General features: G+C 41.4%; 4 protein-coding genes across 5 annotated transcripts in view; 3 read left to right on the top strand and 1 right to left on the bottom strand.

Annotated features, from left to right (window-relative positions):
* LOC6497138 (peroxidasin) overlaps positions 1–10647 on the bottom strand; it is a 31385-nt gene extending 20738 nt beyond the window's left edge. The window contains exons 1-2 of one of the 2 annotated variants that reach the window (XM_014906043.3): positions 10335–10647; positions 2074–2641 (exon numbers count right to left, since the gene is read on the bottom strand). In XM_014906043.3, the coding sequence (XP_014761529.1) occupies positions 2074–2290 (217 nt within the window). In that variant the 5' untranslated portion in view covers positions 2291–2641; positions 10335–10647. Of the gene's footprint in view, positions 1–2073; positions 2642–8981; positions 9083–10334 lie in introns of those variants that run through there. The other variant, XM_001962644.4, reaches the window with a different exon arrangement.
* Positions 9144–9681, top strand: LOC116656020. The gene has a single exon (XM_032455141.2). It carries the CDS (start codon positions 9447–9449, stop codon positions 9603–9605), a length of 159 nt encoding a protein of 52 aa, XP_032311032.1. The 5' UTR covers positions 9144–9446; the 3' UTR covers positions 9606–9681.
* An 8138-nt stretch (positions 10648–18785) lies between the features above and the next one.
* Positions 18786–20946, top strand: LOC6498382 (60 kDa heat shock protein homolog 2, mitochondrial). Its single transcript, XM_001962645.4, has 2 exons — positions 18786–18890; positions 18974–20946. Exon 2 carries the CDS (start codon positions 18980–18982, stop codon positions 20708–20710), a length of 1731 nt encoding a protein of 576 aa, XP_001962681.2. The 5' UTR covers positions 18786–18890; positions 18974–18979; the 3' UTR covers positions 20711–20946.
* Positions 20947–26773: 5827 nt separating this feature from the next.
* LOC6498383 (FUN14 domain-containing protein fndc-1) lies at positions 26774–27361 on the top strand. Its single transcript, XM_001962646.4, has 2 exons — positions 26774–26909; positions 26964–27361. Exons 1-2 carry the CDS (start codon positions 26882–26884, stop codon positions 27314–27316), a joined length of 381 nt encoding a protein of 126 aa, XP_001962682.2. The 5' UTR covers positions 26774–26881; the 3' UTR covers positions 27317–27361.
* The last annotated feature ends 392 nt before the right edge of the window (positions 27362–27753 follow it).

The raw sequence follows: 27753 nt of genomic DNA, 5'->3' as shown, positions 1-27753 counted from the left end.
CGCTCGACAACTTCTATACACTCCGCTGGCGTAAAAATCCTGCATTCTTTTAATTGCAACGCGAGAGCGTGTGAAAAAAGCGCTCACACACCGCCAACACACAGGCACAGACAACAAAATGGCCAAGAATAAAAAGGGAATTGACACAGCGGAGCGGAGCGAGTGCGACGGCAAAAAATGTGCGCAGTCCGCGGGGAAATTGTTGAAAAATTGTCAAACAATTGCCGGCACATCAGCGACATCTGAACTAAAAAATAACAAAGCTAGACTACACTACAGGAAGTGCCGACACTCGTATACCCTTGTAGGATAGAATTTTAAAGGTATTATTGACAAGGCCAGGATCAAGGATCATCAAATACCAACTGTACCAATAGGTCTGTACCATTGTCCGTTGTTAACGGACCACTTTAAAGTTTTAACTTGATTTTAGTTGAAATATCAATTGTGTACTTTCTTTTATAGGAAGTACAGTCTTGACACACTGTCTTTTTACCCATGAAATATTAGACTCTTGTACATTTTAGACACGTTTCGAAGCTTTCCGATGCCAACGACCTAGAATTTAAAGGGAATGAAGAATGCACAGGAAGGCTTAGTTAATCTAGTCAATCAAAGCGCGAAAGTGCAAGCTGACTCTATAAAAAAAAGACAGTTACAAAGTGCTCCAGGCTGTTAAAACAATAACAGGACCCAGGCACACCAAAATTGCATAAGGTACCAGGACAACAGAAGGGGCTAAAAGCGATAGAAGGGGCTTAACTAAAGCTAAACGCGAAACGGATGACAATGCTTTTAGATTCATGGATGCATGGAAAGTCTTTACCTTCAAAGTCTACAACTCATTAAAAACTATGATCTACAACGTCCATCAAGGGTTGAGCCAAAAAAGTCATCCGAAAATCCTCGCAAGCCAAATAGAGAAGTTTACTCAAAAACCCCTTTCGAAAAATTCATGGATCACACAATGGGATAGTCGGTCATCATGTCAAGTCATAAGCCCAGAAACTGTCGACCCAAAGTGCCATCAATCACAATGTCAATCACTTTTTGTCATAAGTAGATACTCATACAACCGCAAGCCCCACACAGGCTCAGGGAAGACATTTTCAGAGGTTCAACAGTCTGTGCAATGTCAATGTTTGTCCACTTGTTGAGCCGCCGAGGCGTACGAACTTTTGGTAGTGGGCGGAGCGGGACGCAGGACACGGCACACAGGACTCGGAACTCGGGACGACTTGTAGCCCACAAGTCAGAGACAAAGAAAGCTTAAGTGGTTATGTGTGCGTGGGAGACAGTGTCGCATTTGAACAGGGGCGGGCAACGAGGTGTGCACTGTGTGTAGGTTGGGAGCAGGCCACAATACGCATACGCCATGTGTGCCCCTTAATTATGCTGTGGGATTCAGGAGGACAAAGACAACTTAAACAGGCCCAACATGGGACTACGTGCCGCCAGCTCCAACCGCTCTTAACCCCAGTTTGTGTTCAATGAGCCAAGCTAGTTTCTTTTCCCAATTTTTGTTTTTTTTTTTGGCTGAGCCACACTGCCAGTCACATATTTCACTTGAAATGACATCCACATAGCTTAGAGGGTGCAAGGTTTAAGCCACTCAAAACTTTTTGTTAGCACTTGGCAAAGGCGCCACAGATGACCTTGTGACCGGCCGGAACACTGGCGAGTAAATAGAGCGTGTTAAAGCCCTTTTCGATTATACTGGTCAAGCCAATGAGGGAAAGTAAAAGATTATAATTTGACACACTTATCCAATGGCATAATCTTTTTTTACTGGCTTGGATTTTATAGGCTAAGTGACTTTTAAAGGACTTTAAAAATTGACTTTGATGGGGGTTTTTATCTAAATAATTGAGATGCTTTCAAAAGAGAATATCATAATCGATTAAAGTGAAAGCTTGTTAAGTATTCCACATCCAATTGTTTTTACGATTTTTCAATTTGAACATCGGGGCGTATACGTAAAATAAAATGGTTTTAAATACGTTCACGTATACGCCTCTATGGCTTAAAGTTAGATTTCATAAATATTGTAAACCTAATTCATATTTAACTTACCCAAGTGATGTGCAATGTGATCCCGCTCCTCTGACTCGCCAATAATAAAGTCCTGCTGCTGGTGGTGCATATCGAGGTGGTGCAGGACGCCATCCTCGTCGTCGTTTTCCTGGGCGGTGCATAGTGTGAGAGATACCGTCAGACAGATGACCGAGGCGGCGGCAACAATTAGCCGAGAGGATATTTCCGACATTTCGCGCTTCCGGTGCAGTTTCATTGTGCCAGCGTTGCTGACTCCGCTGTCAGCGGAAATATTTTAATTTCAATTTTTTCCGTTCCGTCTTTTTTGTTCGCTTGCGCCGCGCCGGGCCGATTTGATTATGCAATTCCTGTTTTGTTTAGTCCTGCTTGTAACGTTGTTTACACTCTGATTGCTTTTGTCCTTTGCTGTGTTTTTCGAGCAGTCCCTTTTCCTTCCTCTAGTTTGCTCGATTTAGCCTCGATTTGTTGCAATTCTCAAAAATGTTTGTGCATTCAATTGCTCAGCTTCATGCCGAGAGTCTGAATAACATTTGGAGTGCATCACTGCAGTTGCAGTGCCAGAGGTCAGCTCCCTAGTGAAAGGCCACTATAGCGAGGATGTTGGAAAAAAGGGAAAATAGTATGTATATGTAGGTTAAATATTAAACAGAAATAAATAGCTTTTAAACGAATGGCTTTTAATTTTTAAGCTTATTTATTTTTTGCCAGCCAACTAGCCTCCCTCTAGGTTTATCGTAACATTGTTAAATATGATTCAATTATTTATGCACCCTCTCCGGCCCTCGAATATCCCTTTTCCCCACAATGTGTGCGGTCATACATAATACAGAATTGTTTATTAAGCTGAATAGGAGAAGAGGGGTTGTTAATAGTTTGAAAATTGAGCAAACAAGGGATGGCTTTGCCGGCAAAGGGAATTTTTTTACCGGCAAATTCTATATATTAATTACAAATAAATGGCCTTAAATGTTTCCTTGTATATGGTTATATCGATTTCATAAATTTAACTTGTTAATTGTGTAATTATTTTCATGAAGATACATATACATATATCCTATGAAGATACATATACATATATCCTAGATACATATATCATGAAGATACATATAAATTTTCTAGACACCATAACTCACCAATTGAATAAAATTTTAGTAATTTCCTATTTAAATAACAATTAGACATGAATAATTTCTACTGGAGTATAAGTTCTCGTAGAAACAAACTATTTGTATTTGCACACATTTCTCATTTTTTGTGTCGGGGGCCGAACTTTGTGTAATTTCTGGGACCGGGAAAATTGGAAAACTCCAACTGAGCATATAGTGCTTTTCGCCAAAGAAATAGGAGTAAGGGGCCTGGCGGCAACTAAAAGAAGTACAACAGGACTCTGTCAGGTCAAGAGGAAATCACAGAAAACTTGAAAACAAAAGTGAAGCGCAACGCAACGGAAAGCGGCAGAAAGGCATTTAAACTTTTGGACAAGTTTAATTTCCCGTCGAGTGTGGCCAAAGAAAGTGCCAGAGATGGTTAGGAACAGATACCGGGCCGAGGAGGAGGAAGCCATTGATGGGTCGCTTATGAAATTGAAAGCACTTTCCATCTTTGAAGGCTTTGAGTGGTGGCAATCAACTAATTGCGGCCAGATCTCAGGTCATGATTTGTCCGTCACTCATGCCAATCGTTTTCAAAGAAGGCAGACAAGGGTCTGCTACATTTTTTATTATTACTTTTAACTGAGTGTTATTGGCCCTCTTTGCCCCGATATCCTTTTCGCCGCTGACCAGGTGTAAATTAATGAAGAATAATGTCGGACTGACTTTTATTATTATGACTGCCTTTCCGGGGTTTTGTCACCTTTGTGTGGTCGTTGACCATTTATAAATATTTTTTTTGGCAACGTCCCTTGGCAACACCATTAAGATAACTAAAATAACAAAAGCGTAGGAAACGCAACAAAAAAGCCAAGAAAATTCCCTGCATAAAGGAGATAACAGAGTTGTGGCGAAAACGTTAACGAAATGTGACAAATGGCTTTGTTTTTAATAAATTGGCTTAACCAGGTTTGCATGCCGACTAGGGCGGAACAACCGAATGCCACGAATCCATGAACTTTTTGGGGTGAAAATTCAAGGTGACAACTTTGCCAGAAGGTTGACCTTCTATGTATTGGGCTAATTGAAAGGGTGGGTCACTTCCCACATAGTGGTTTCAGTGACAAAACCAGGAAAGTTATTTCGTTATTGTGTTATATTCATTGATAGAGGGTTAATTGTTTTAGTCGGAAATAGAATAGATCATTAGTTGACATCATCGTTATAGAACTTGAGTGTTCTATTCTGGCTCGACATCAATCATGATGCACAAAACAAACCAAACACCGAAAGAAACTGAGCATCGTATCATTGCTCTGTGCGACTTCCTTTCGTTATCTTTGATTAAGAGATTATAGTCCCATCTGCTGCTCCACAGTCAAATCAGACCGGCAGGTCCAACAACGCCATTATGATAAATGGCCGGCCAAAAAAAGGACACGAAAAGTCCTTGCCAATGGGCGGCTAACTAAGCAATCCTGGCCAAAGCCCCCGACGGTTGACACCTTTCTGGCTAGCAGCTTGGGTGCGTCATTAACATTTCTATTTGATGGCCGGGAGGTGTCTCATGTCTCGGACCATTTTCATTTCGCGCATTGTATTTTTCCGACTGCCTTTGTTTTGTTTAGGTGTTCGTGCCGTTTTATTTCGCCTCTTTCACTTTATCGCAAGCTGTCAATCGTTAAATGACAAACAACAGAATGCGGCAACGGCGGCCAGCGATTTCCAGCCAGCTAAATGGTATCTATGATTCCCAGCTGTCAATGACAGTTGCTAATCCCCGCATTCCTGCATTTTCCGGCTTTTCCTTTGCCTTGCCTCGGAAATTAAATAACAAATGATACCTCCCACCGGACCCTGAGACCCGAACCCAGACCCGGACCCTGACTAACCGTGCCCTTATATATTCGTTTCAACTCTGTTTTTCGTTCCCTATATTTCGGTTTTATCACGCGATTCCGTTTTGTACTTGGTACTTGAAGTGTGAAAGGACATATTGGAATTCCAGTTAGGGATCTAAATCCTTCTACGTTTTATCCATTTTGTTTCATTAAAATTTCTGTAACATGCTGGAAGTAGCGGGTATCGCATAGTCGTCACTCAACCTCCACGTCCTTTTCTCTAAACTTATGCTCCTTTCGGCTATCTGCATTTTTCTTCTTTTCTCATTTTGCATTCTTTTTGTTAAACGTTTTACTACTTTGCGTGTCAAAAACTGCAGCAGAATGCCAAATAAAAAGCTTGTTTATGTCACCTGCACGGACAAGGGACGCTCGGCATGGAAGAATCTCAGTTGCCGAGATCCGTGCAGTTGTGGGTGGGTTTTGTTGAAAAGAGAGCAGTAAATAGAGAAAAAAATAATCCAATCATTGACTTCATTATATAGAGGTTTTATTCCAAAATAGATACATCTATAAAAAATAAGAGAAACGGTGATATAGGTATTCCGGATTAAGGTATTCCGCTCAAGAATCGGATGGAAAGTGGCCAAGAAATGGCCATCCCTGGGGGACATATTCTCCATCCATGCATTTTTCTCGATTTTGAAAGGGGTTCCACCAGAAAAGTTGACAAAAAATCTAAAAAATATTTTGTTTCTTGATTTTGATGCAGAATGATGGAGAATCGATACCCAAATCGTTTAAGGCAGGGGTGCCCAAGCACTGCTTATGACAGAGCAAATTCCAATACCTATGCACAAAAGCACAAATACATATGAGCGATAGTTTTTTTTTTTTTTTCTATCGTATCACTGAAAAAAATTTTTGTAACATTTTCAACAGAAAAAAAAAAAAAAATTATTTCGGATAATTGAGAATTAATTTTAGGATTATAATTATTTTCAATATGCTCAATTATTTTTCGAATTTTTTTTACTGCGCTTCCATATCGGCTTGTGACGCAGATACTTTAGCATAGCATTTAATAAAATGCCTTTCCAAATTAATTTTTTTGTTTCCGCTTATTATTATATTACATATAATACATTGCTGCTCGCAAAGAAAATTTTCGACAAAGAAAAAATGCATCGTTCCACAGTCAACCATTCTGTCCAAAACCACAACAAGAAGTGATTTTTTGCAGTGAAAAGTTTTCGGCAATCCAACAACAAAATGCCAGAAAAGTGTTGAAACTGTTTAAGTGTTATTAAACTACGAAAAATTGATATTGTAATTTGCCTTGCCTATACTGGGAGCAGCACACGTTTATGATTTTGCTCTACCCATATGACAGAGCAATCCAACAACAAAGGAGGAACGAGAGCAATGGGACTGGGCATCCCTGGTTTAAGGTATTCCGCTTAAGGATCCGATATAAATTGACCAAGATATAGCCATCGCTGGGGGCCATATTCTCCATCCATGCATTTTTCTCGATTTTGGAAGGGGGTCCCCCAGAAAAGTTGACAAAAAATCAAAAATATTTTGTTTCTAGATTTTGATGCAGAATGGTGGACAATCGATACACAAATCGTTTAAGGTACTCCGCTCAAGAATGAAATAGAAATTGGCGATGATATGCCCATCCCTGTGGGCCATATTGTCCTACCATGCATTTTTGAAGGGGGTCCCAAAGAAAATTTTTTTTTTTTGATACAAAATGATGCAGAATCGATCTACAAAGCTCTTGTGGTATTCTGATCTGATGGAACCGCCCTATTGCTCTTTTAAGGGTATAAAATGTGTAGTTTGTCGCAACCAGAAAACAGTACTTTGCATAAACATAATTGTTGTGAGACAATGCCGCCAAGGACATCTACATCGTTTGCAATAACTCGTCTGTTTACTGGCTGCCGAGTAAGTAGCTGTCGAGTGTTAAAATCAAATCACAGCTCTGTCCATCTCGGCTGTCAGTTGCCTTGGCCCTTTCGCTTTGCCTAACGCCTTGGTCCTTCTCAGCTGTGCAATCTCCTATAATATGGCCAGCCATTTGGAATGCGTGCATAAAAAGATGGCAAAATGTGTGCTCCAACGCTCGCTCATACTAACTAGCCTGCAGCAGTGGCAGCTCCCCTTGCCCCTACTCTTCACCATACCCGCTCGTTCAGCGTATTTTTCTCGCCTTGCATTTGATTAACCTAAAAAAATGCGTTTGGGCAGGGGAAACAGCTTGGTAGGGGGCATGGCCTGTTGTTGGAGCGGTTTCTGCGCTTTTCTTAACGGGGAACTTTAATAAAAAATCGGTCAGTGGGCAAAGGGAGGGACTGCGGTGGACGGTGAAGCTGCAACAGGGATGAAAATGCATAAATGCATAAAAAATTGGCCAGCTTACAAGTAGCTTTACATATACAATGCGGGCGTTTGCTCTGAGGTTGTGTGTGCACGTGTATGTGTCAACATTGTTGCAAGCCGCCATTTTTCCGGCACGTGTTTGCTTTCTCTTACTTCCGTTTCCTGGTCGTTCAGTCAGGTCTGCCCCAGCCGCCCTGGTGTGGCTTTGGGTCACATTTATAGTAAAATGCCGGGGCCTTAAAGATCATTTCGAATATTCAATTAATCTTTTTCAAATTAATTGCATCCCTATAGAATAAAAGCTGAATATCCTGATGACATTCCCGGGCGATTCATCCTATTTCCATAAAATTCTTTCATGGAATATTTTAATAAAATCTTCTAAAGCTAATACGTTTTTAAAACATAAATGAACTGTTTTATTAATCTATATCAAGCTTAATATTGTTTTGAACTATTATCGTTATATGGAAAATTACTTATACGCCCTGTATACCTACACAATGTAGATTTAGTATATTTAGGTATTATAATCTAGTACCCAGAGACTAACTAGTATTCCATGTGAAAGTTCTTCACTTTTTTTTAATTTCATAAAAATAAGTTTTTTTCCAAATTTTGTCTAAGAATTAAGTATACGACATGTTGGATGTATGGAAAATTACTCATACGAACTGTAGCCCTTTGCTTGCACAAGAACAAGTTTAGAGCAACTAATTACTACACCAAATCTAGTTAATCATATTACCCCAAAATTATGGGGGAGATGTAAACTGTATAGGGTCAGAATTATGGAATGCATCGAAGGTTCAATATGGTTAACATTGGTTGGTTTCCATGATGGAAATGTAAAGCAAGTGCGAAATACTTTTAAATGCTGCGAGAGCAAACATGGCGTGTGGCTGGGTGTGTACGTACGCGTATGGCTGTTGGCCATACATTGCCGGTTTTAATGATTATAACACAATCAAGCGCATATTGCCTAATTAGCGATCCCAGCAGCAAGCGCTCTCCAAGCCGCATAAAGTGCATAAAATATTTCCCGCACTTGCTGTGGGCGCATCATCCTTCTGTGCTTGTGTTAGCTGTGTGTGCTTATGTGAGTGTGTGTGGCGAATATTTTATGCCGCTTATTGAAAGGCATGCAACCTGCGCGTTGAATTCAGCAGCCAAAATGCATGTTGTTTTTATAACGTGAATTTGGGGTATGCGTGTGGGAAAATATATTGTGGTCGGCTACCCGTTTTATTTGATAGTTTGGCTCAAAGCTACTACATTTTCATTATAGATGAACAAATTGTTAGCAACATTTCGTACAAGTTTCAGTTTGTAAATTTGCAAGAGCCAAGCTATGGGATTATTTTCGATAATACTGGTTTTACTTAGAATACCCAAAGAAGAAAGCTACAAGCTAGGAGTCTTGTATTATATCATAAAATCCAAGTCTTAATTATATTAATAGCGTATCTTTTCCTCATATAATAATATTTAAAGTAGTAATACGATAGCATTTGCTTTTAATTCTTCTCAGATTTAAAGATGGTTCTCTGGCTTAGGATGTACGCCTTAGCCCTTTGTTGTAGCGAAAAACTACGTCACATACCCATTAATTCAGATTTAGTTTGCGCCGAAGGTACTACTATATACCAAGTGAATTGTACCACCAATAACAGATGTGTTTGCCCAAAGTTAAATGGAACCAAAGAAGTTATTTCCACAAGTACTGAAAAGTTTCTTCAAACAAACTATTAGTAAGAAATAAAGAAAAGATGAAATATTTTCATCTTTTAAAGCCCTGAGGGCCGCACATTCCGGATGTTATGCATTATAGATACGTGTACTAAGAATTGAGTTTGCTTTATTTACAGAATTTTTTACATCTGATGCAAAGGAATATTTATTTATTTACTATAAGAACACAGAAAAAACAGAATCGAGAGCCAAAGTATTAAATTTTCACAGTCTAATTGCATCAAACTGATTTGTTCACCTTGGAAATAAATATACCATTCAACCATGAGGGAAAAAGGAAATATACTCATTCCAGAGCCAAGAAACATCTTCGAAAATGAAGTGGATGCTGTTTTGTTTCTTGGCCATGGAAATCATCTCCTCGGTGGTATTAGCTAATGATGTACCATATTTGTGCACTGAAAAGGATGACAGGGTCTGTGATGAATATAAGTGTGTCTGTAGGCGGTGGAGGCGAGAGTCTGAACTCCTGTGATATAATAAAACAATAGTCCTAGCCCCGCTGGGTATTTCAATTGAAAGATGAAATAAATAAATTATATAAATTGTAACACTGTGAAATATGTACAGAATGGCTTGACAGGCAGCAAAACAAAAACGTCACATTCCATACTCAACAACTTGTAAAACAACTTTATCGAAAAAACGACAATTTCATAATTCCCTTTCATCCTGCATGTCTATGTCTGTTTTATTGGATCTTAGTCTCCTTTGCTATTCCTACAAAAACCGCTCTCCGCAGGCCACTTTTAATTGCAATAATTAAATGTCAAACTAAATCCCAATTTCCGCGGTTTAATTAATTCAATTGGCGTGACAGTCAAAGTGAAATTTCAAATAAAACACCGCAATTGCACAATGTCAGTAATGCTCTTCATTAAATGCCACAGCCAGGAACTATGGCATGTTGTGATGCTTTTGTTCTATTCTATTTCAGCCAGAAATTTAATGAGCCACGCACGACTGGCCATGAAAGTGGCAGCCGCAAGGAAAGGGCCCAACAGACTACTGCAAGGATAAACGCCGCGAAGCTAAGGATACCGGCAGGCTGCTTGCCAGCTCCTGGCACGATTTGCGTTAGCCAACTGCGAAAAATGAAGTACCAAATTGAAGTTGGCATTGGGCTGTCAAGCTGGCGTCTCCAGTTTTAGCTTGCACTTATTTATTTATTAATTTTTTTTTGTTTCTGTTCGCTGTTTCTTACATATTTATGATTTCGAAGGCGCCATCTTTGGAAAATTTGGCGGGCTCACACGGCACATTGAGTTCAAAAACGCCGTCTAATCGCACGCACTTGTCTCGAGCAAGGATTCACGAAAGGAGCAGTCGCAACTTCGACACTGTAGGGAAAGTAAATGCGAGCAGACCGTCTGTCAACGTTGCGCACTAAAACCACACTAAACTAATTTGCTTAGCATCACGCACTGATTACACAAAGTTCTTTCGGGGCCATAATCGTCCCTGGTCGCCAGCAGCCGAGTGCCACGAGTCCTTCGGCAAGGAGTTCGTGCCATTCTCCGAGCTCCGTCGAAGTTTCATCACCCATCCGAAGGACAACAGCAAAGAGAGCGGTTTCCTGTAAGAGAGTGCTCTGTTACAGAGTTAACAGCGTGAAACTCCGTCTGAAGGATGAATGGGAAATCACCATATATTGATAATGCCAGCCAGTCAATACTATCATCGGAATTCACCAATCTGATCTAGTCATAAAATATATCAATATCCTAAATTATATTGCCGATGGGCATCCAGAAATAGAGCCTAATTTCTGGCCTAGTTGAACGAAAGGACTCAAACGATGGCCAAAAAACATTAAATCATTTAAAATGCCCCAGACACACTCGTACACTTTTCCCTCGTCAATGCAAAATCAAACATTATTTATGCAAATTACAAGCCATTATTATTAAAGCCTTTGGTAACCAAACTGGTAATTGTAACTAGCCAGGATGGACGGAGAGAGGGGCCAGAGGAACGCTGCCAGCAATCGTATCCGTCATGGACACGGGAAAGGGGTCGGAGGACTGGAGCCCATCAATGCCGCGGGGAATGAATTTGGCAGCCGGCATAAATAAATTTGGACTTGATGTAGGTCAGTACTGTGTACGCCAGTCTCTCGTAACAGACGAAGAGAGTCCTGTGAGTCCGGAAGATACTCTTTCAGTTAGCCAGTTCTCTTAACAAAAATCCTACCAAATTCTCTTATTTTACACCGATTCTAAGTTCAGGGACTTGAGAAACGCCGAGGGACTGGACCCGCTTGCATAATGCAAGACATGAATTGTTCAAAACTGAGCTAGAATTTTATTAATACTGGTACTTTGGCTCAAAGACAATTCCCCTTTGTCCTGATCAAGAATATTTATTCTTTATAACCCATTCTCTTTATGTATTTTAGATTTTTAAACTAACGAGGATTGCAATATATTTCTTCTATTTAAATTAATTCAAGAAACTAATCTTTAGATGCTGATCATTTTATGACCTAAATAAGAGTAAATTGACAAACCTTTAACATGGAAAATTTATATATTTTCCGAATCATTTACGTCTTCCCAGCAAAGTGACACCAACAACCAGCTTGAAATAAAAACGAAACAGTAAGGGATCCATCTAGAGTCCGGTTACTGCATCTACTTGTGGCTACATAAATAAAAGACGAACTGGAAAGATAGTCAAGTTACGAAAAAGCCAAAACTTGTTTGGCTCCAGAGGAATTTCTGCGTAAGTGTGTAGCTTCTCATACAATTTGCCTTGGCCATCCCCCGACATTGAGACCCGAACCTTGTAACGCATCCTGCATTGCCGGTCGGGTCAAAATTTATGTGTAAACTCACTTAGGCAAGAATGTTTATGCGTTTTGTACGTGTTAGTTGCTGTTCTTCATATGGAGAGCATGTTCTATTTGCCTTTCCTGCCCGACCACTCGTTTATTTTGTCATTTTGAACTCAATTTTTTGTCTCTGTTGCTTTTTTGTTGCAAAATTTGTAATTCCATTCTATATTCCGTATTTTGCCTCCGGGGACCAAACCTGAGAAAAATGCGTTCTCACGCACACTGGAACGTATAATGAAAATTTTCCTCACTAATGACCCGAATGCAAAGGAATTTATATGGCTCGCAGCTAATTGTTTTTTTATTAGGCAAATGGAGAGGTATATTAAGCACACACTTTTTATTTAAAATGTTCAAGAAGGAGGAATAAAAACGAAGTGACTCCAGCACTTTCACTAGAAGATGATTGCACCCTTAAATTATTTAAATACTTGTCTTTGACAATTTTGGCCTTGATTACCTCCAGAGAGCTATTTCCAGAAGGTGCTAGATTATTCCCCGCCATGCAGCAGTTCTGTTCCAGCTATTTACATATAATTAGCGACCAACTGGCAATACGCCGCATCTTTGCTCCAACAGTAGCGTTCTGTGTGTTTGCTCGGCGTAATTTCTTGCAGTTTCCCTTTGCGCACTTCGACAAACCCAACTTTGACAATGAAGTTGCAATGATGATGATACCAAAAAAAAATAAAAAAAGACCATAGGAGCTGAGAAAGCGAACCGGGACCGCCGTTGGCAAGCAAAAAAGTTTGCCCTGCTCAAGCGGGTTACGGTTACCAGAGAGTGGCGCCAACTTAATAAGGCCGTCAAGGCAGGAATAGTAAAAAAAGAACCCGAAAAGCGAAAAGCGGGCTCTGGAAAGGCGTGCTTTCTGAGAAAAAAAGGAAGGAAAGCCCGCTTAAAGGCAACACTTTCCGCTAAACAGGCTATATATAACGTGAAGAATTCCGTTTGATTGCCCTGAGATGCCGGGTGCAGTGTCCGAGGGGAAAATGAAATTCATTCCCCAGAGCACGGGTATCCATCAATCGCAACTCCCATGCCAGACGGACAGTTGGTCCATCTTGTGTTTGCCGGATCAGCGGGGAAGGCTAACAGGGCGGATGCGAGATTTGGATTTCACTTCACAGCCATGCTCATGCCATATTTCTCGCAGATTCGCTCGTGAAGTTCGCCCATAATTAGCCAGTCAGATGTGGTAGACATTTTCATTAGCCGGATCGCACAATGCACTTTTCTGCAACGACGCGTTTTGGTGCGGCTGATGTGCTGACTCTACTGTTTCTACCTCAGTTGGCGGAACATCCTGCCGCTTTGTTTTGCTAACACACTGGTAATTGGAAACTCTAATCAATGAGTTTTGAAAATTTATGAAGATTATATTACATTTATCTTTTAGCTTCTTTAATGTCTCTTACAAGGTCTACCACAAACGCACCATTTGTCGACGCATGTATACTCATTCTTACTTGTGCACAGAAAGGGTTTCGCATCCGCATCCGTATCCGTATCCGTTCGCATTATTTTCTTTCCAGCCATGGCCATTTCACATTCTATATTGCCTTTACATAAATTACCAACTGCAATTGATAAGTGACACATAAACAGTATTATCCAGGCCAAAAGCATTATTTTAGTGTTTATTTATTGATAAACTGACTAAAGTTACACTTGTTTGAAAAGAAAATAAAAAATTAGTCTCAGTTGAAGCGATTGAAAGTGCTCCATCCAGAACTAATTGTTTAAAATATTTCTGTAAAAGTTTGAAGTATATAAGCCACAACTCAGAGCCTGCATAGGCCTAAAATACATTATATGAGATATGAAAATAGATACATATATCAACTAAGAGTATGAAGCATAAAATCAAGTTCGATAAATGTGTAACAAGAAGAACGTGCTGTCAATAAAAGATCTCCCCCGAATATAACAGATGCCACCGTCACCCGAAGGATAGAAAATACACATATTTTTTGCCGAACCATTATGCAAGCATTTACCGAACGTGATTTGAGTTACTTATAGAAAACCAATCTGAATACTCACACGAATATTGGATAGAGGCTCTTCTCACAACAATTTTGAAAAATATGCTTAAAGTGGTGTCCTCTGAATAATTTTATAGAGTGCAAAGTTTAACACTCTCGTAAATTCTTACAAATCCAATGGCTATCCTTTAATTTCACTCTTCAATATTGACATATTGATTGAAGTCTTGACTTTTACTGGCCATTTTATTGACTTCCATTCCATGTTACTCATCCTCCTTCCTTAATGCACCACCAGCTTTCAATCAATGTTAATTGCCCTTGGTGGCCTGTATATATGTGTGAGATTTAAATTGCCCTCGAAAATTGCAATTCCCGAAATCATTCAATATAAAAATATATACTGCAAAACAATCAGCACCCTCGGATACTTTTTTCCCATTGATACTATTGATGATGGAAGTGGTGGCAAGGCTTCTGATAATTTTTTTGCCATTAATGGCAGCCAAAAGTCAAATTGAATTTTGCATGAATATTTCCAGGTTCATACACAAGTCTAAAAGTATTTATAAATTCCCATAGTTTTGTGAATTTCCGCCATTCAATTAGTTTTATGAAATTCATGCTTAAATTAACATTTTTGACCATTTCAATTTATTTCACACCCAAGCCACCAAAAAGTTACGAATATAAACATTTTTTTTGGTAAGCAATATATATCATTGACTGATTGGCTTACGAAACTTCTAGTGATGAATATTTTATTTCGTTATCTACAACCCCTTCCCTATATAAAAGTGTAATGGTGCTTATGATATATTTGGCAGCGATTCAAATTATTTTTGAAAAGGACAAGCACAGAAGAAATGGCTGTAGTACTGCGAGAAATTCATGGCTATTATATGATTTAAGTTCCCTTAAAATTAAATAAAATATGCCACTTTGCGATCATAATTAGCAGTTGCCTTGACAGGCGACAACTGGAATAGTTTTAATAATGTCAGGCTTTTGACTTTGTACACCCAACGAATGCAGCTTGCCTCCGGCACGTAACAAATATATACTGAAATGCAGTTGCTATCCTGCACATATTTCGCATATTTCTCCATTGGATCCAGGCAGGATGAATTAGGACTGATGCCTTTCTTTGTTTTTACAACCAGAAACAAGGAACACATTTCTTGTTTATTGTGTCTCCGACTGTAAGTTGTGTATTTGCGTATTATAATTTGCATAAATTTCATATGCCAACAATGGAAGTCGCTAAAAGGACCGGCAGAGGCAAAGGGCAAGCCACATGCGGTGCGAGGGCTCACAAAACAATTTAATAACAAGTAGATACAAGTGACAAAATGAATTATGTTGTTATTCTGCTTCCACAAACACACTCGCTCGCAAACACATCACTTTAGTTGAGAAAATTGCCAAAGGATTTGGTATCTGGGCAAAGAAATGTGACAAGTGATTTCATAAACTTTATGCTGTCATCTGGCAGCAAGGAATCTCTTTGCTCGGCACAATGCCTTCCTGGGCTTGCAGGCTTGCTGGTTGTCTATTCCCCTTCAATGTCAACAAGTTGGGGACAAACAATTTAAATTACAAAGCAAACTCAATAAAAATGTTTAAAAGTTTCGGTCAAGATGAAAACATTATGGCTTATCCAAGATTTGTTTAGTTTATTCGGGGTCCTTGACATGCATAAGCGATGATGGTCTTAGGTTCCAAGCCAAAGGAGGAAGGAAGGTAAAATGTGAGAGGAAGCAAAAGTTTTATAAGAAAAACAAATCGAATCGCTTATTTATAGTCTGTAAACAGATTTTATGAACCCGGCCAAGCAGCGCCCGTAAGTATGCAGCAAAAGTAGCAATCGTCCCTTGTGTCCCCTTATCGATTTCAGAGTTTCCGAGTCCCTCCCATCCGATCCTGCATCCCAGCATCCCTTTCGCCAGTTTTCAATTTATTAAAATGACCGTCAAAAGCCGTTTGTGTGCAAAAGTTTGCGCTTAACCTAAAACACTTTTTGGACAGTTCTCACTTCGTTGTTCTCCCCCATTTTTTTGCCCCGATTCGACGGCAGACAATGACTGGGTTAAGACGAAACTTTTCGTTTGGACAAAACTTTTGGGGATGTGTCGGTCTTATGATTGCCCCGGAACGCATTGCATCTTCGAGTCCTTGTTTTTCATTCTCGCCGACAGTATAATTTTTGATTGGGTAACTTTTTGTGCTTCTCGCCAATGGGAAATAAAGTCGAACGCCGATATATTTCTAATTTCTTATGCCAAAAGCCGTAACACACGCCACGTTGTGCCCCGGCGTGACCTTTTCCACCTGACGTCCTTTGAAGCCGACGTGCTGAAATCGCCGAACTATAAATACCAAACACGGCCGGAGTCAAGCGAGCCAACCTAAATACCGGAAATGCCCTTTTTAATGTGCATCCGGCTCATGTGAGCTGACCCAGACGTCGGCGTTTGGGTTTGACGGGAAAACGTTAGGGTAGTCAGGGTATTGTGTGTGGGGTTTAAGGGGCATGTGGCAAGAGCTTTACAGCAAGCCGAGCTAAACCACAGGCATACACTTTCAAAAATGTATTCCATTCTCAGTGAGAGCTTTAAATAATAGATGATCCGTCAAAAAAGCCTAATTTTAATAAGCTAGAAGAGAGAGTGCAAGGGAGATATATTTATTTGAAAAATACTTAGTCCTCAACGCCACGAAGGCCTAAAGTTTAATAAACACTTAAGCCCACCATACGATTATTAGAATCTTTAAAAATTTGTCTAGTTATTGAAACTCAAAACCTTTAGAACCCATAATTTTTCCAACCAATTAACTAATCAAACTCCTCCAGTAAACTTTCCCTTGACAACTTTGTCAAGATTTCGACTATCACTTTAAAACAACATGGCACGTATTTTTAATTAAACTTTGTGCCATGCCATTAACCCCTTTATACTTAGGCTTACACTTAGGCTCCTTCCATCGACGACCTTAGCCTGTTGCGTGTACAGTTTTTTTGTGGCTTATTACACAGGTCAACATATTTGGGTTTTCTCTTTTAAAAATTAATCTTAATCAATCTTTTTCAGTTAGTTTTTGATATATATTTGAATACAAAATCAAGACTCACCAAGTCAAGATTTCAGATAACATTTTTATGGAGCTAGAATTTGTAGGACTGTGTCATTGATGAACAAGCTAAAAGGGAAAACCGCGTCTGAGAATGCCTTTGGCCGGCTGGAATTGGTTAAAGTCGAGTCGAAAAGTTAAATGAACTGCAAAGCCCTTTGGGCCAACATTGTTTGAAAGAGTTTGAACAAAAGGATAAGTATCCATCGCCAGCTGCCTCAACACAATTGTGATTTGAGTTATTGTCCTTTCACTTTCGCAATATAATTATCCTTAAAGTACTTTGTTGGCCCACAAAAACTTTAACTGATTTATTTGTCTGAGCCCCATATATAAAATAAGAATAATGATTGCCGTTTGCCTAATTTATTGGATTTTTTCGCGAGCCAAACACGCCATCGTCTCCGAACAGAGGTCAGTCTCTTTGCCCTTTCCATGTTTGTCCTTTTGTCGGGTCATTTATTAATTACGCCCCGTATGCGTGCCCTAATCTCTTCATTATGCGATTTCATAATGGATTACATTCAAATAAATGCGCCTCATTTGCCATCCCTAGTCAGCCCTGGAGGCAGCTGCTAATTTTCTTTAAGTTTGCCCATTACCCTAATGATGTGTGGGCCCATCGCAGTCCATTTCCCATTTGCCACGTCCTTACCTCTAGCACCCAGTTCTTGGCCAGCGTGCTGTTGTAATATTAATGTCTCCTAATTTTCGACGACTGAACTAATTAAATCGTATGCATCTGTAGCGCCTTTTGGGTGAGGGAAAGGTGATGTCCAAAATGATTGCCGAGGGAATCGAAATTATTATAATTAAATATACTCAATTCTTATAACAAGATATTCAACTAAAAAGCGTAACCAATAACCAGCACATAAGATTAGACAAGAAGACTAAAGTTAAGCTCTCCACTTTAAGGACAGACCCACTGTTGAAACAAAATCCCACGGCTGGGGCACATCTTTGCCACTCTAGTAAGCCACTGCTAACCCGCTCGCAATTGAAATTCACTCTTGGAGGGCGGGCGGTTGGCAGTCCGGGCCCACTTCAGCCAACGGCTATTACCTGGAGGACAATTTGTAACCGAAAAGTGAAAACCATTTAAATAGTCGTAAAAATGTGAGACGACAGCGACCGAAATACAATAAAGGCGAAAAGGAATGGGTTGCCCCACCACAGAACCCACCAGGGGGGTCTTCTGGTGGGGAGGTGCGCTCTCCAGTTCGAGTCCTCCACCCACCCAACTGCCCCGCCAAGAAACATAAGCCCTTGGATGGGGTATCGTTCGCTAGTCACTGTCAGCTGCGCTTACAAGCGAACGGGCAAATTGAAAACTGTTAAGGCGAAGGATACAGACATTGTGGACAAATGGCGAGGCTTGTTCATGAAAATTAAAATTGCAAAATGGGCTCGATTGGGTGGGCGGGCACCATTCCTGTGCTGTGTACACACCCCTTGACAATATTTGTGTTTTAATTACCTGTCAAAGTGCCGCGGCAGACTTTCTCTAAGCTCGCAGACAGCTTGCGACAACAGGTAACAATTTTCGGCTGGTTTTATAAAATTAAGCATGTTTTTGCATCCCAGCTGACGTATGGTAGTATTACGATATTAGCATTTCTTTTGAGGCTATGTGCTTTGGCAACACCAGCCTTTAATCGATAACTATGATGTTCTTGTTAACTTTTAAGGATTAGTAGGCCGGTCTAGCAAACATCATATGCCTGTCACAGGCCCCCGACTTTTTCTCATATCATATTGGACTGCTGAAGTGAAAACATTGCTTACGGATTTATAAAAAAAGGTAAAAAAAAATAACATTTTTTTTTTTGCATACAATCTAAAAATTATTTTGTATAAAAGTTTCTAATCCAATATCATTTGCAGCTCGTCATGATTCGCATGTTTTCCACTTACTCCACCACCCTGCAGCGTGGCATTAGAATCAACCGGCATATGTGGGGCACCCGCTTCTATGCCAAGGATGTCAAGTTCGGTCCCGAGGTGAGGGCCATGATGCTGCAGGGGGTGGACGTGTTGGCTGACGCCGTGGCTGTGACCATGGGTCCCAAGGGACGCAATGTGATCATCGAGCAGAGCTGGGGATCCCCTAAAATCACCAAGGATGGTGTGACGGTGGCCAAGTCGATTGCCCTCAAGGACAAGTTCCAGAATATTGGGGCCAAGCTGGTACAGGACGTGGCCAACAACACTAACGAGGAGGCGGGCGACGGCACCACCACAGCCACCGTCCTGGCCCGTGCCATTGCCAAGGAAGGTTTCGAGAAGATTTCTCGCGGCGCCAATCCCGTGGAGATCCGGCGCGGTGTTATGCTGGCTATCGACTCGGTCAAGGACAACTTGCGTAAAATGTCGCGCCCGGTGAGCACCCCGGAGGAGATCTGCCAGGTGGCCACCATTTCGGCCAATGGCGACAAGTCGGTAGGCAACCTCATCAGCGAGGCCATCAAGAAAGTGGGCCGCGACGGAGTTATCACGGTCAAGGATGGCAAAACCCTCTGCGACGAATTGGAAGTTATCGAGGGCATGAAGTTTGACCGCGGCTACATCTCACCGTACTTCATTAACGCCTCCAAGGGGGCCAAGGCCGAGTTCCAGGATGCCCTGCTGCTCTTCTGCGAAAAGAAGATCAAGTCTGCCCCTAGCATCGTTCCAGCCTTGGAGCTGGCGAATGCGCAGCGCAAGCCGCTGATAATCATAGCCGAGGATGTCGAGGGCGAGGCGCTAAGCACCATGGTGGTTAACCGCCTGAAAGTGGGCCTCCAGGTGTGTGCCGTGAAAGCACCCGGCTTCGGGGACAATCGCAAGGAGACCATGGAGGACATGGCCATCGCCACCGGAGGCATCGTCTTCGGGGATGAGGCCAACCTAGTGCGACTCGAGGACGTAAAGCTAAGCGACTTCGGGCGAGTCGGCGAGGTGGTGGTCACCAAGGACGACACCATGCTGTTGAAGGGCAAGGGACAAAAGGAGCAGATCGATAAGAGAGTGGAGAACCTACGCGAGGCCATCAAGGAGTCGACCTCCACCTACGAGAAGGAGAAGATGCAAGAGCGTCTGGCACGTCTCTCCTCGGGAGTAGCCCTGCTTCGGGTGGGAGGCTCCAGCGACATAGAGGTTAGTGAAAAGAAGGATCGTGTCAATGACGCCCTGAACGCCACTCGTGCTGCCGTGGAGGAGGGCATCGTGCCCGGTGGGGGCACCGCCTTGCTTCGCTGCATCCAGAAGCTAAACGACATCAACGGCGCCAACGAGGACCAGAAGCTGGGCGTCGAAATCATCCGGCGCGCTCTTCGCATGCCGTGCCTTACAATCGCCAAGAACGCTGGCGTGGATGGAGCTATGGTGGTTGCCAAGGTTGAGATCCTGGACGGGGACTATGGCTACGATGCCCTGAAGGGCGAGTACGGCAACATGATAGAGCGTGGCATCATCGACCCCACCAAGGTGGTGCGCACCGCCATCACGGATGCCGCTGGCGTGGCTTCGCTCCTGACCACCGCCGAGGCGGTTGTCACCGAACTGCCGCTTGAGGAGGCCGCCGCTGCCGGAGCTGCAGCCGGACTGGGTGCTCTGGGCGGAATGGGAGGTATGGGCATGTAGGCATTCAAGGCTGTTTAGTATAGATCGTTTTAAAAATCATTTATACATTGTCTAAATTTTAAGCATAGGAAGTTCTATAAGTCCGCAACATATTACTGCAATCAGTTTTCACTCTGATACTAGGCGGGCAGTCTTACATATGTACTTACAACTTTGTCAGTGTATGTTGCGAACATTAATTAATGAATAACGTCCAAAAAGAAATTACTTCGAAAATATATAATGGTCAACTCGCATATGCATTGTTTGAATACCGAGTTTATAATAGCCAAGACCCTATAAAGTATAAACTTTGAAGTCGTAAACGTCCACTTGACTTTCATGTCCTTGCTGCCTAACTTTGTGACATTTATAAAGGGACTCGTTCTGGTTTGGGGGCGGAGTGGATCTGGTCGGATAGTTTTCAGGTGGGCTTCTGCCTAAGCGAGTACACGGTTCTTGAGCCACTTCAAGCCTCCTCGGGCCCGTAATCATAAAACGGGCTAAGAAAATCGTTAGAGGCCTTTGAGGCAAGTGGGCGCGAAAGCGTGTTCAGAAACGTTGCTTCTTGGTGCATCCATTCCGTGCATGTCGAGCATTCCGCCTGCGGCCTATCCTTGACGCAGCTCGCACTCCAGTTGTTGCCACTGCAATATACAATATGCAACATGGCCACGGCCTGCGGCTGTTTATGTTGTCAACACAAATTGCACTTTCAGCTTACCGTGTGATGTTCAAGTGCTTGTTAAGACGACGATCCCAGCCACGTGTCTTAATGATGCTAGACGAGAATCTGGCCCAGCCCCTCGGGCCACAACAATGAGCCACTTAATTATGAAAAAGGCCGCGTCGAGTGTCAGCTGTTAAGGCTTCGTGTGTCAGTGTTGGTCCTGCCACAGCGTCGACCATCCTTATAACAGATTTTCGTCTCTGGCTAATCCTATTCACTGTGGGGGCATTAAATCAGATTTACAATTGCTAGAAAATAGCCCTCGCCCTCGCCTACATGGCAAACATTTGAAAAATTTACAATTTATGACAATACTTACAATGGGCGGGCAAAAAAAAACAGAACTAAAGGAAGGAATATGTTTTATAAAAAAGAAAGTTTTTTCAACAAAGCGCAAGAAGTTTTTTTTTTCCAACGAATGAGAGATACCCATCATAAAAAAATAATGAAAGACTTGGTTAGGTGTGAAACTCATTATAAAACATTAAAGATTTAATAATTTTGTTCAAAGTTTGAACTTCAAACGTATAATAATAGTTCCTTACATGAAACTATTACAACTATTACTACAAAATATGAATAGCTTCCGATTTAAGTGATTTTAGATTTATCTTTGCCGGAAAAAATATGTCCCAAAGCATCTGGCACGTACTCTTCCAGCATTTTGACCAGATTTATATTGCATTTGATTTTAATTTTTGTATGCTTGTGGCAGCGCACATACAAGTGCGACATGCAGCAGCGGCAGCAATGGGAGCAGGGGCTGCAGTGGCCTTGTTACTTGCAGTTCTACATATACAATATGGCCATTGTTATGATTTATGTGGCCGAAACATTTCGGGCGTTCTTCCTGCAAATGTTTGCGTTTTATGAGAGAGCGTTAAGCGAACGAGTCGGCGAGGGTGGTGGAGTTGGGGCTGGATCGGGGGCCCGAAAAAAAAAATGTTTCTGGTTTAGCCCGGCGAAATTCAATTTCGATTTGCACCCCATCAAAAGACAAACAAAAGTCTTTGAACTTTGGCCATAAACATATTGGGGGATTTCGTTTTTACATGTTTTTGGCAGTCCCCCAGTCTGGGAATCGGGACGACATGTGGAGAGCAGGCGACTGGTGTCGGTTGCAGTCATCGGTCTAAGGCGTTGCCTCATGTCGCAAATTCAGTTGCCTCTCGCAGTGCCATAAACAAATTCGTTTTATGCATTTACACGAGTGCCGTTTTGGCACCCCAGTCAAAGTCATAATTGAATTTCTATATTGCGCCTTCAAATCTCCGATACGAAAACCCGAAAGGGTCTCTTTAAAAATAGGACTTCCTTTTCAGAGAAACGAAAACAAAACAGAACAGCCACTCAAATCCAAAACAGTTCATCTTTACCAAGCCAGATGCTATCTAAACTGCCCCTTGGGCGGCGCAATTCATAAACGGAAATGGCATTCAAACAGTCCCTGCCATCAGAGACAGCGGCACCATGAATTTCGTTTAACACCGAGCTCAGTGTTCTATTCCTCACTCCAGAGTCCTCACTGCCGAGCCCCTCACCACTTTCAGGAAATGCAACTGTTGCCCTTGCATTTGAGTTTTGGATTGCATTGTTGCAGTCCCTTTCGGGGGGTGGATGCTGGCAGTGTAGGAGGCGGCGGGTTATATACATATGTGTCCTAGGATCCAGAGTCCAGGGCAACCAGTGGCATACGTTTCTAATTTCCTGACTTACCCGGCATCCGAGCTTTATTGGAATCCCCAGGCATCCCTGTTGGTTGACCTGACAATTCGAAATTGCAGCACATAAATTTATAAAAGATGCTTCGACTCACCAGTTTTTAATGTGTGTTGTGGGTTCTTCAGCAACTTGATGGCCAGACGGTATTGTATTAATTGGATTTGCAATGACACTAGGCTGTGGCAGTCTAAATGACAAGCAATTAGGAACAATCTTGAGCCTTTTAAGGCCATTGTTTTGAGGTACGGCTTTTAAAACCTTGTTTCCAAGTTTTATTGAGCTCTATCATTAAATCAGCTACCTTAAATCATAAGTTAAGAGCACTGTTTTTGATTAATGCAATTAAGAGGGGAATAAATACAGTCCCCTTTTTCACAAACGACAATTTTTTCGCAGCTCTGTCGGGCAAAGGCTCCGAGGTTGTGGGTAGTTAAGCATTTCACGACCCAAACGAAACTGCCGGGTTAACTGGACAATCAACTGCATTGATTGCTGATTTTTTCACGAAACCCAATGGCCTCGGCGTTTGTGGACTCTGGTCCAACCGATGTGTCAGCCAACAAACAATTAATCAATTACATTGCTTAATTACGGACCCAAGAGTTGTGAAATCAGAGTGAATAAGCCCACTCGGACCCTGGGAGGTCGAAAATAAAGATACCCAGAGTATTTCCGTATGATGGAATATTATTCCTTGGCTCTGTTCGAGTGGAATAAGAGCTCCGTAGATTAAAATGCCATCAATTTAAAAATGAATTGCCTCGAGCTGTGGAGTTATGCAACACGACATCTTAGACGCCTTCTTGTTGCATTTTGCCAATGGCGTCAGCTGGAGCATGGTTGCCACATTTCAACCGAGACACCCCCACCGCCCCACCCCATCTCATTTTGTATGCACCCAGCGCATTAAGTGGCGACATGTGTTACACTGAAGACAGCGACACAGAGAAACACCAAACAGCAAGCATTCCAGCTCACAAAAAATGGGAGGAACAGCTCCAGTCTGAGGCAGGACAGGGCGGGAAATGTAACGCCTTCAGCTGTTAGTGGGGTGTTAATAGAATCCAACGGGCAGGGAGCTGAATTCTAATGCATAACCCAACTGGTGGAAACGCATTCAAAATTCCCAGCCCACACGCCCATTAATCAAAAGACAATCCCATTGTGGCAGACATTCTTTTCGGCCCACAACTGCCAAATAGCAGCCAAGAGACTACATTTTCAAGCTCTACTTCCAAAGCTAAATTTCAAATTTGCTGTTAATTGTGTGACATCGTCATGCCAACGCCTTTTAATTAGAGTCCTACCAAAAATTATATAAAAACCACATATCCCAAAAGCATCTACACACATACCATCTTATGCTCAAGGATTGTTAGATACTCGAGTTCTACCACTAATTCGTTAAAAACTAAAAATAATTAATATTAAGTGGTGTCACTGGCACCATTAACCCATAACAATTAAAAAATTATTCGTAGCCCTAATCGTTGAGAAAACCATGGAGAAAAATAAAACTCAGTATACAGAAATGTGATTCCGTGCCACCTGGTTTCCCCTTTCTAATTTATTCATTAAACATTTGGCCAGGAAAAGGCCAAAGAATTTTCGATGTCCTCGGCCAGAGTCACGTATAAAATGCGTAAAAATTCAGCAACATAAAGACAGTAAAGTCGAGTCTCCCATGAATTTATGCAAAGTGCGAACGAACGTTGCAGGACCTTCCGGGACACTCCAGGACTAAGCTGTGCGGTGAGTGTTTCACTAATTTGACCCAAAAGGTTTCACCTAGCACGCACAGCATATAAAACTTTCAAGCATCAGTGGGATCAGAAAAGATAGAATTGCATGTCTCAAATAATTCCCCAAATTGTTGTTACAATATGGCATTATTTACAAGAACACCGAAGCATCGAAACATTTTAAGGTATTCTTAGAACAAATTATGAAAGTTTATTAACTAAAATAAGTTTTTAAACATAAATTAATTTGTGAGGTTGACTGTAAAAGACTAGCATGTTCAGTTTTAAAATTGACTCTTTTTTTTTTAATTTACTTGATACTTTATAATATAAATACGACGAGTATCTAAATCAGCTTGCAACATCTAAATTAATTTTTCAAAGCAGACAAACCATTTAGCTCGGTAACACCCTCTCCTCCGCCGTCGGATCCTTTCGCTTACCTAGTCCTGGATATGCTTTCCCATTTTCCATCAACTAGAACCGCAAAACTGCGTTCATCGCCTGCGTCTCTCCTCCAGCCACACTGGCAATCTGCCCAATCCTCGTCTGCTCACCGCAGCTAATTTGTTGTTCCGGCCCGCACACAAATAAAACACCCAACTAGCAGCTAGAGGAACGAAGCGTTTGCTTTGAGCCAACATACGACTCTTTATTCACTGGATGACTGTTTTCAAATTTACAGCATGTCAACAGGCAAGAGCTCGCCCATCCACAAGTATCCAAAGTTGCCGGGCGCCCGACCATCCTAGTTGGCCCACATCCCATTAACCATATGGCCGTAGCGAGGACACTGTAGTTGACATTTAAATTGTACAAATATACAAAATATATATTTCCATTGCAGATTTTACTTATAAAAAGTTTTTAAAATATATTTTGTTAAAATATTGTTAAAATATATTTTATAAAAACATATGATATATGATAGCAACTCCACATTTTCAAGGCTTAATAAACGCTTTCAAAGGTTAAAAACTAATGTTAATAATAGATTAGATTGCCAAATAAGGACCTTGCACAAAAGGACCAACCAATTTTTCCCGCCTTGGCAAACACGTTTCAAATTCATGCTGAAATTGTTACTCGATTACTCGGATCGTGTTGGCTTCTGTTTGGACAGTTGGGTTTCTATTTTATGGCCAAATGGCATTCTGTTTCATATATATTTCATGTATGGCTTCAGCTATTCTCTCTCGGCTAAGACAGTTTTACATTTTTCTTTTTCTATTAATGTCAATTTAAATGTTCAAACACTGCATTTTTGGCTATGCGAATTGCCAAGGGGCTTTCCCTGCCGCTGTCTGCCTGAGAAATGGTTTGTACGAAAACCATTAAACGACTGTATTACTTCTCCTAGATAATCGCTTGAAAAGTAGTTGAATAGCGCAGTTCCCTCTTTCCCCAAGCCCTATTCCTGCAGTCATTTGTGGCAATTTGCGTGCTCATTGTTAATTTGATTTTCAGTCTGTGATAAGCGAAAACACCTCGACAGCTCCGAAAGCCTCCGTTTGCTGCGCTCTCCGCCTCCGCCACTCGGCGGGGCGTTGCTGGGCGCATAATTGAACGATAAATTAAATAAAACCCCTGGCATACCAAAAAACCAAAATGCATTCAAGAGAGGAGGAACCATTTACGTATTCAAGGCAATTGAACTTTTAACTTTCTTTCTATTCTTGACCAAGTGAAAAGCCAATTGCATACACTAGGGAAAATTTTAGATGGAATTAGAAAATTTGATGTAAGAAATATTTTTAATTTTAAAAACACTTTTTTGTGAAGATTTTTATTTTTTTTCTAATATTAATCATACGACCCGTGTACCAAATATCTTCAAGAGGTTGAGGCAAGTACATTTTGCGAAGTTTTGGAAAATTGTTTTTAAATCTCTTAATGGAATTTCTAGCTCAGCATTCTTTGACGTTAAATTCAAGAAAAGATGTAAAAAAAAATAATTTACAATAACAAGCACAAAACCTTGACGAAAACGCAGCCAAAATGAGTGATTTATTGCTGGCGAAGGAAAGTACGTAGAAGAACATCAGATATTGAGACTGCCGCTATAGCCAATACCTCACAGAAATGAATAATTTATCCCCGAAATCGCCGTACCCGCAAATCGGACTAGGAGCTGCTGGTGGATTCGTCACCGGCTACGTCCTGCTGAAGGTCAGTAAGGCGGTGGCAGTGGCAGCTGGCGGTACCATTCTGATCATCGAACTGGCCCTTCATGCCGGCGTGGTCAAGCTGGACGTTCTCAAAGTAATTTCACAGCCTAGTCAGGATCAAAGCCGGGCACATCGTAGACTCTCCAATGCCTTGTCCGCGGATGAGGTCAATCTGAGGGAAAAGGCATGTAATCTATGCGCGGCCAGCGGGCGATTATGTGTGGCTTTTCTTGGGGGCTTCTTGCTGGGTTTCGGCTGGGCTTAACTAAATTAAAATATTTAAATAGTAAAAACGAGGAATGCAAACAAACACCTAACCACGAGCTGTTCATTTTGAAACTTATGGAGTGCTACTCTAATTTAATTTCTGCTGAATCAAAAATGATGCCAAAAAGCATTTGGTTTTTCATTTCCAAATGGCAAAACCAAATGAAAACATTTAACTAGTAAATTATGCTCTTCTAAGGCAATTGTAAATTTCCTCTTTGCATGCAGAGCAGGCCTGGGCAGGTAAGTTTGAAAAATTCTATAGAAATCCTTTTAATACCGCTTACAAATACCCGGACGACCCTTCAAGGTGCACACACATTCTCATGCTCGTAGTTAATGTTTGTGAACAGCATAAAAACGATCCTGCAAAAACTTCAAAGTTGTAACAACATTTTCATGCGCTTTTAAACATTTCAGTTTTCAACTCGCGGC

This window comes from Drosophila ananassae, chromosome 3R, assembly GCF_017639315.1.
Source record: "Drosophila ananassae strain 14024-0371.13 chromosome 3R, ASM1763931v2, whole genome shotgun sequence".
Classification (NCBI taxonomy): domain Eukaryota; kingdom Metazoa; phylum Arthropoda; class Insecta; order Diptera; family Drosophilidae; genus Drosophila; species Drosophila ananassae.
This window is presented reverse-complemented; position numbering and strand designations above follow the sequence as displayed.

Coding starts and splice junctions, on each gene's coding strand:
- LOC116656020 (XM_032455141.2), top strand. CDS start 9,447: ATGAAGTGGATGCTGTTTTGTTTCTTGGCCATGGAAATCATCTCCTCG.
- LOC6498382 (XM_001962645.4), top strand. CDS start 18,980: ATGATTCGCATGTTTTCCACTTACTCCACCACCCTGCAGCGTGGCATT.
- LOC6498383 (XM_001962646.4), top strand. CDS start 26,882: ATGAGTGATTTATTGCTGGCGAAGGAAA. Junction 26,910..26,963: donor TTTATTGCTGGCGAAGGAAA/GTACGTAGAAGA, acceptor AATACCTCACAG/AAATGAATAATTTATCCCCG.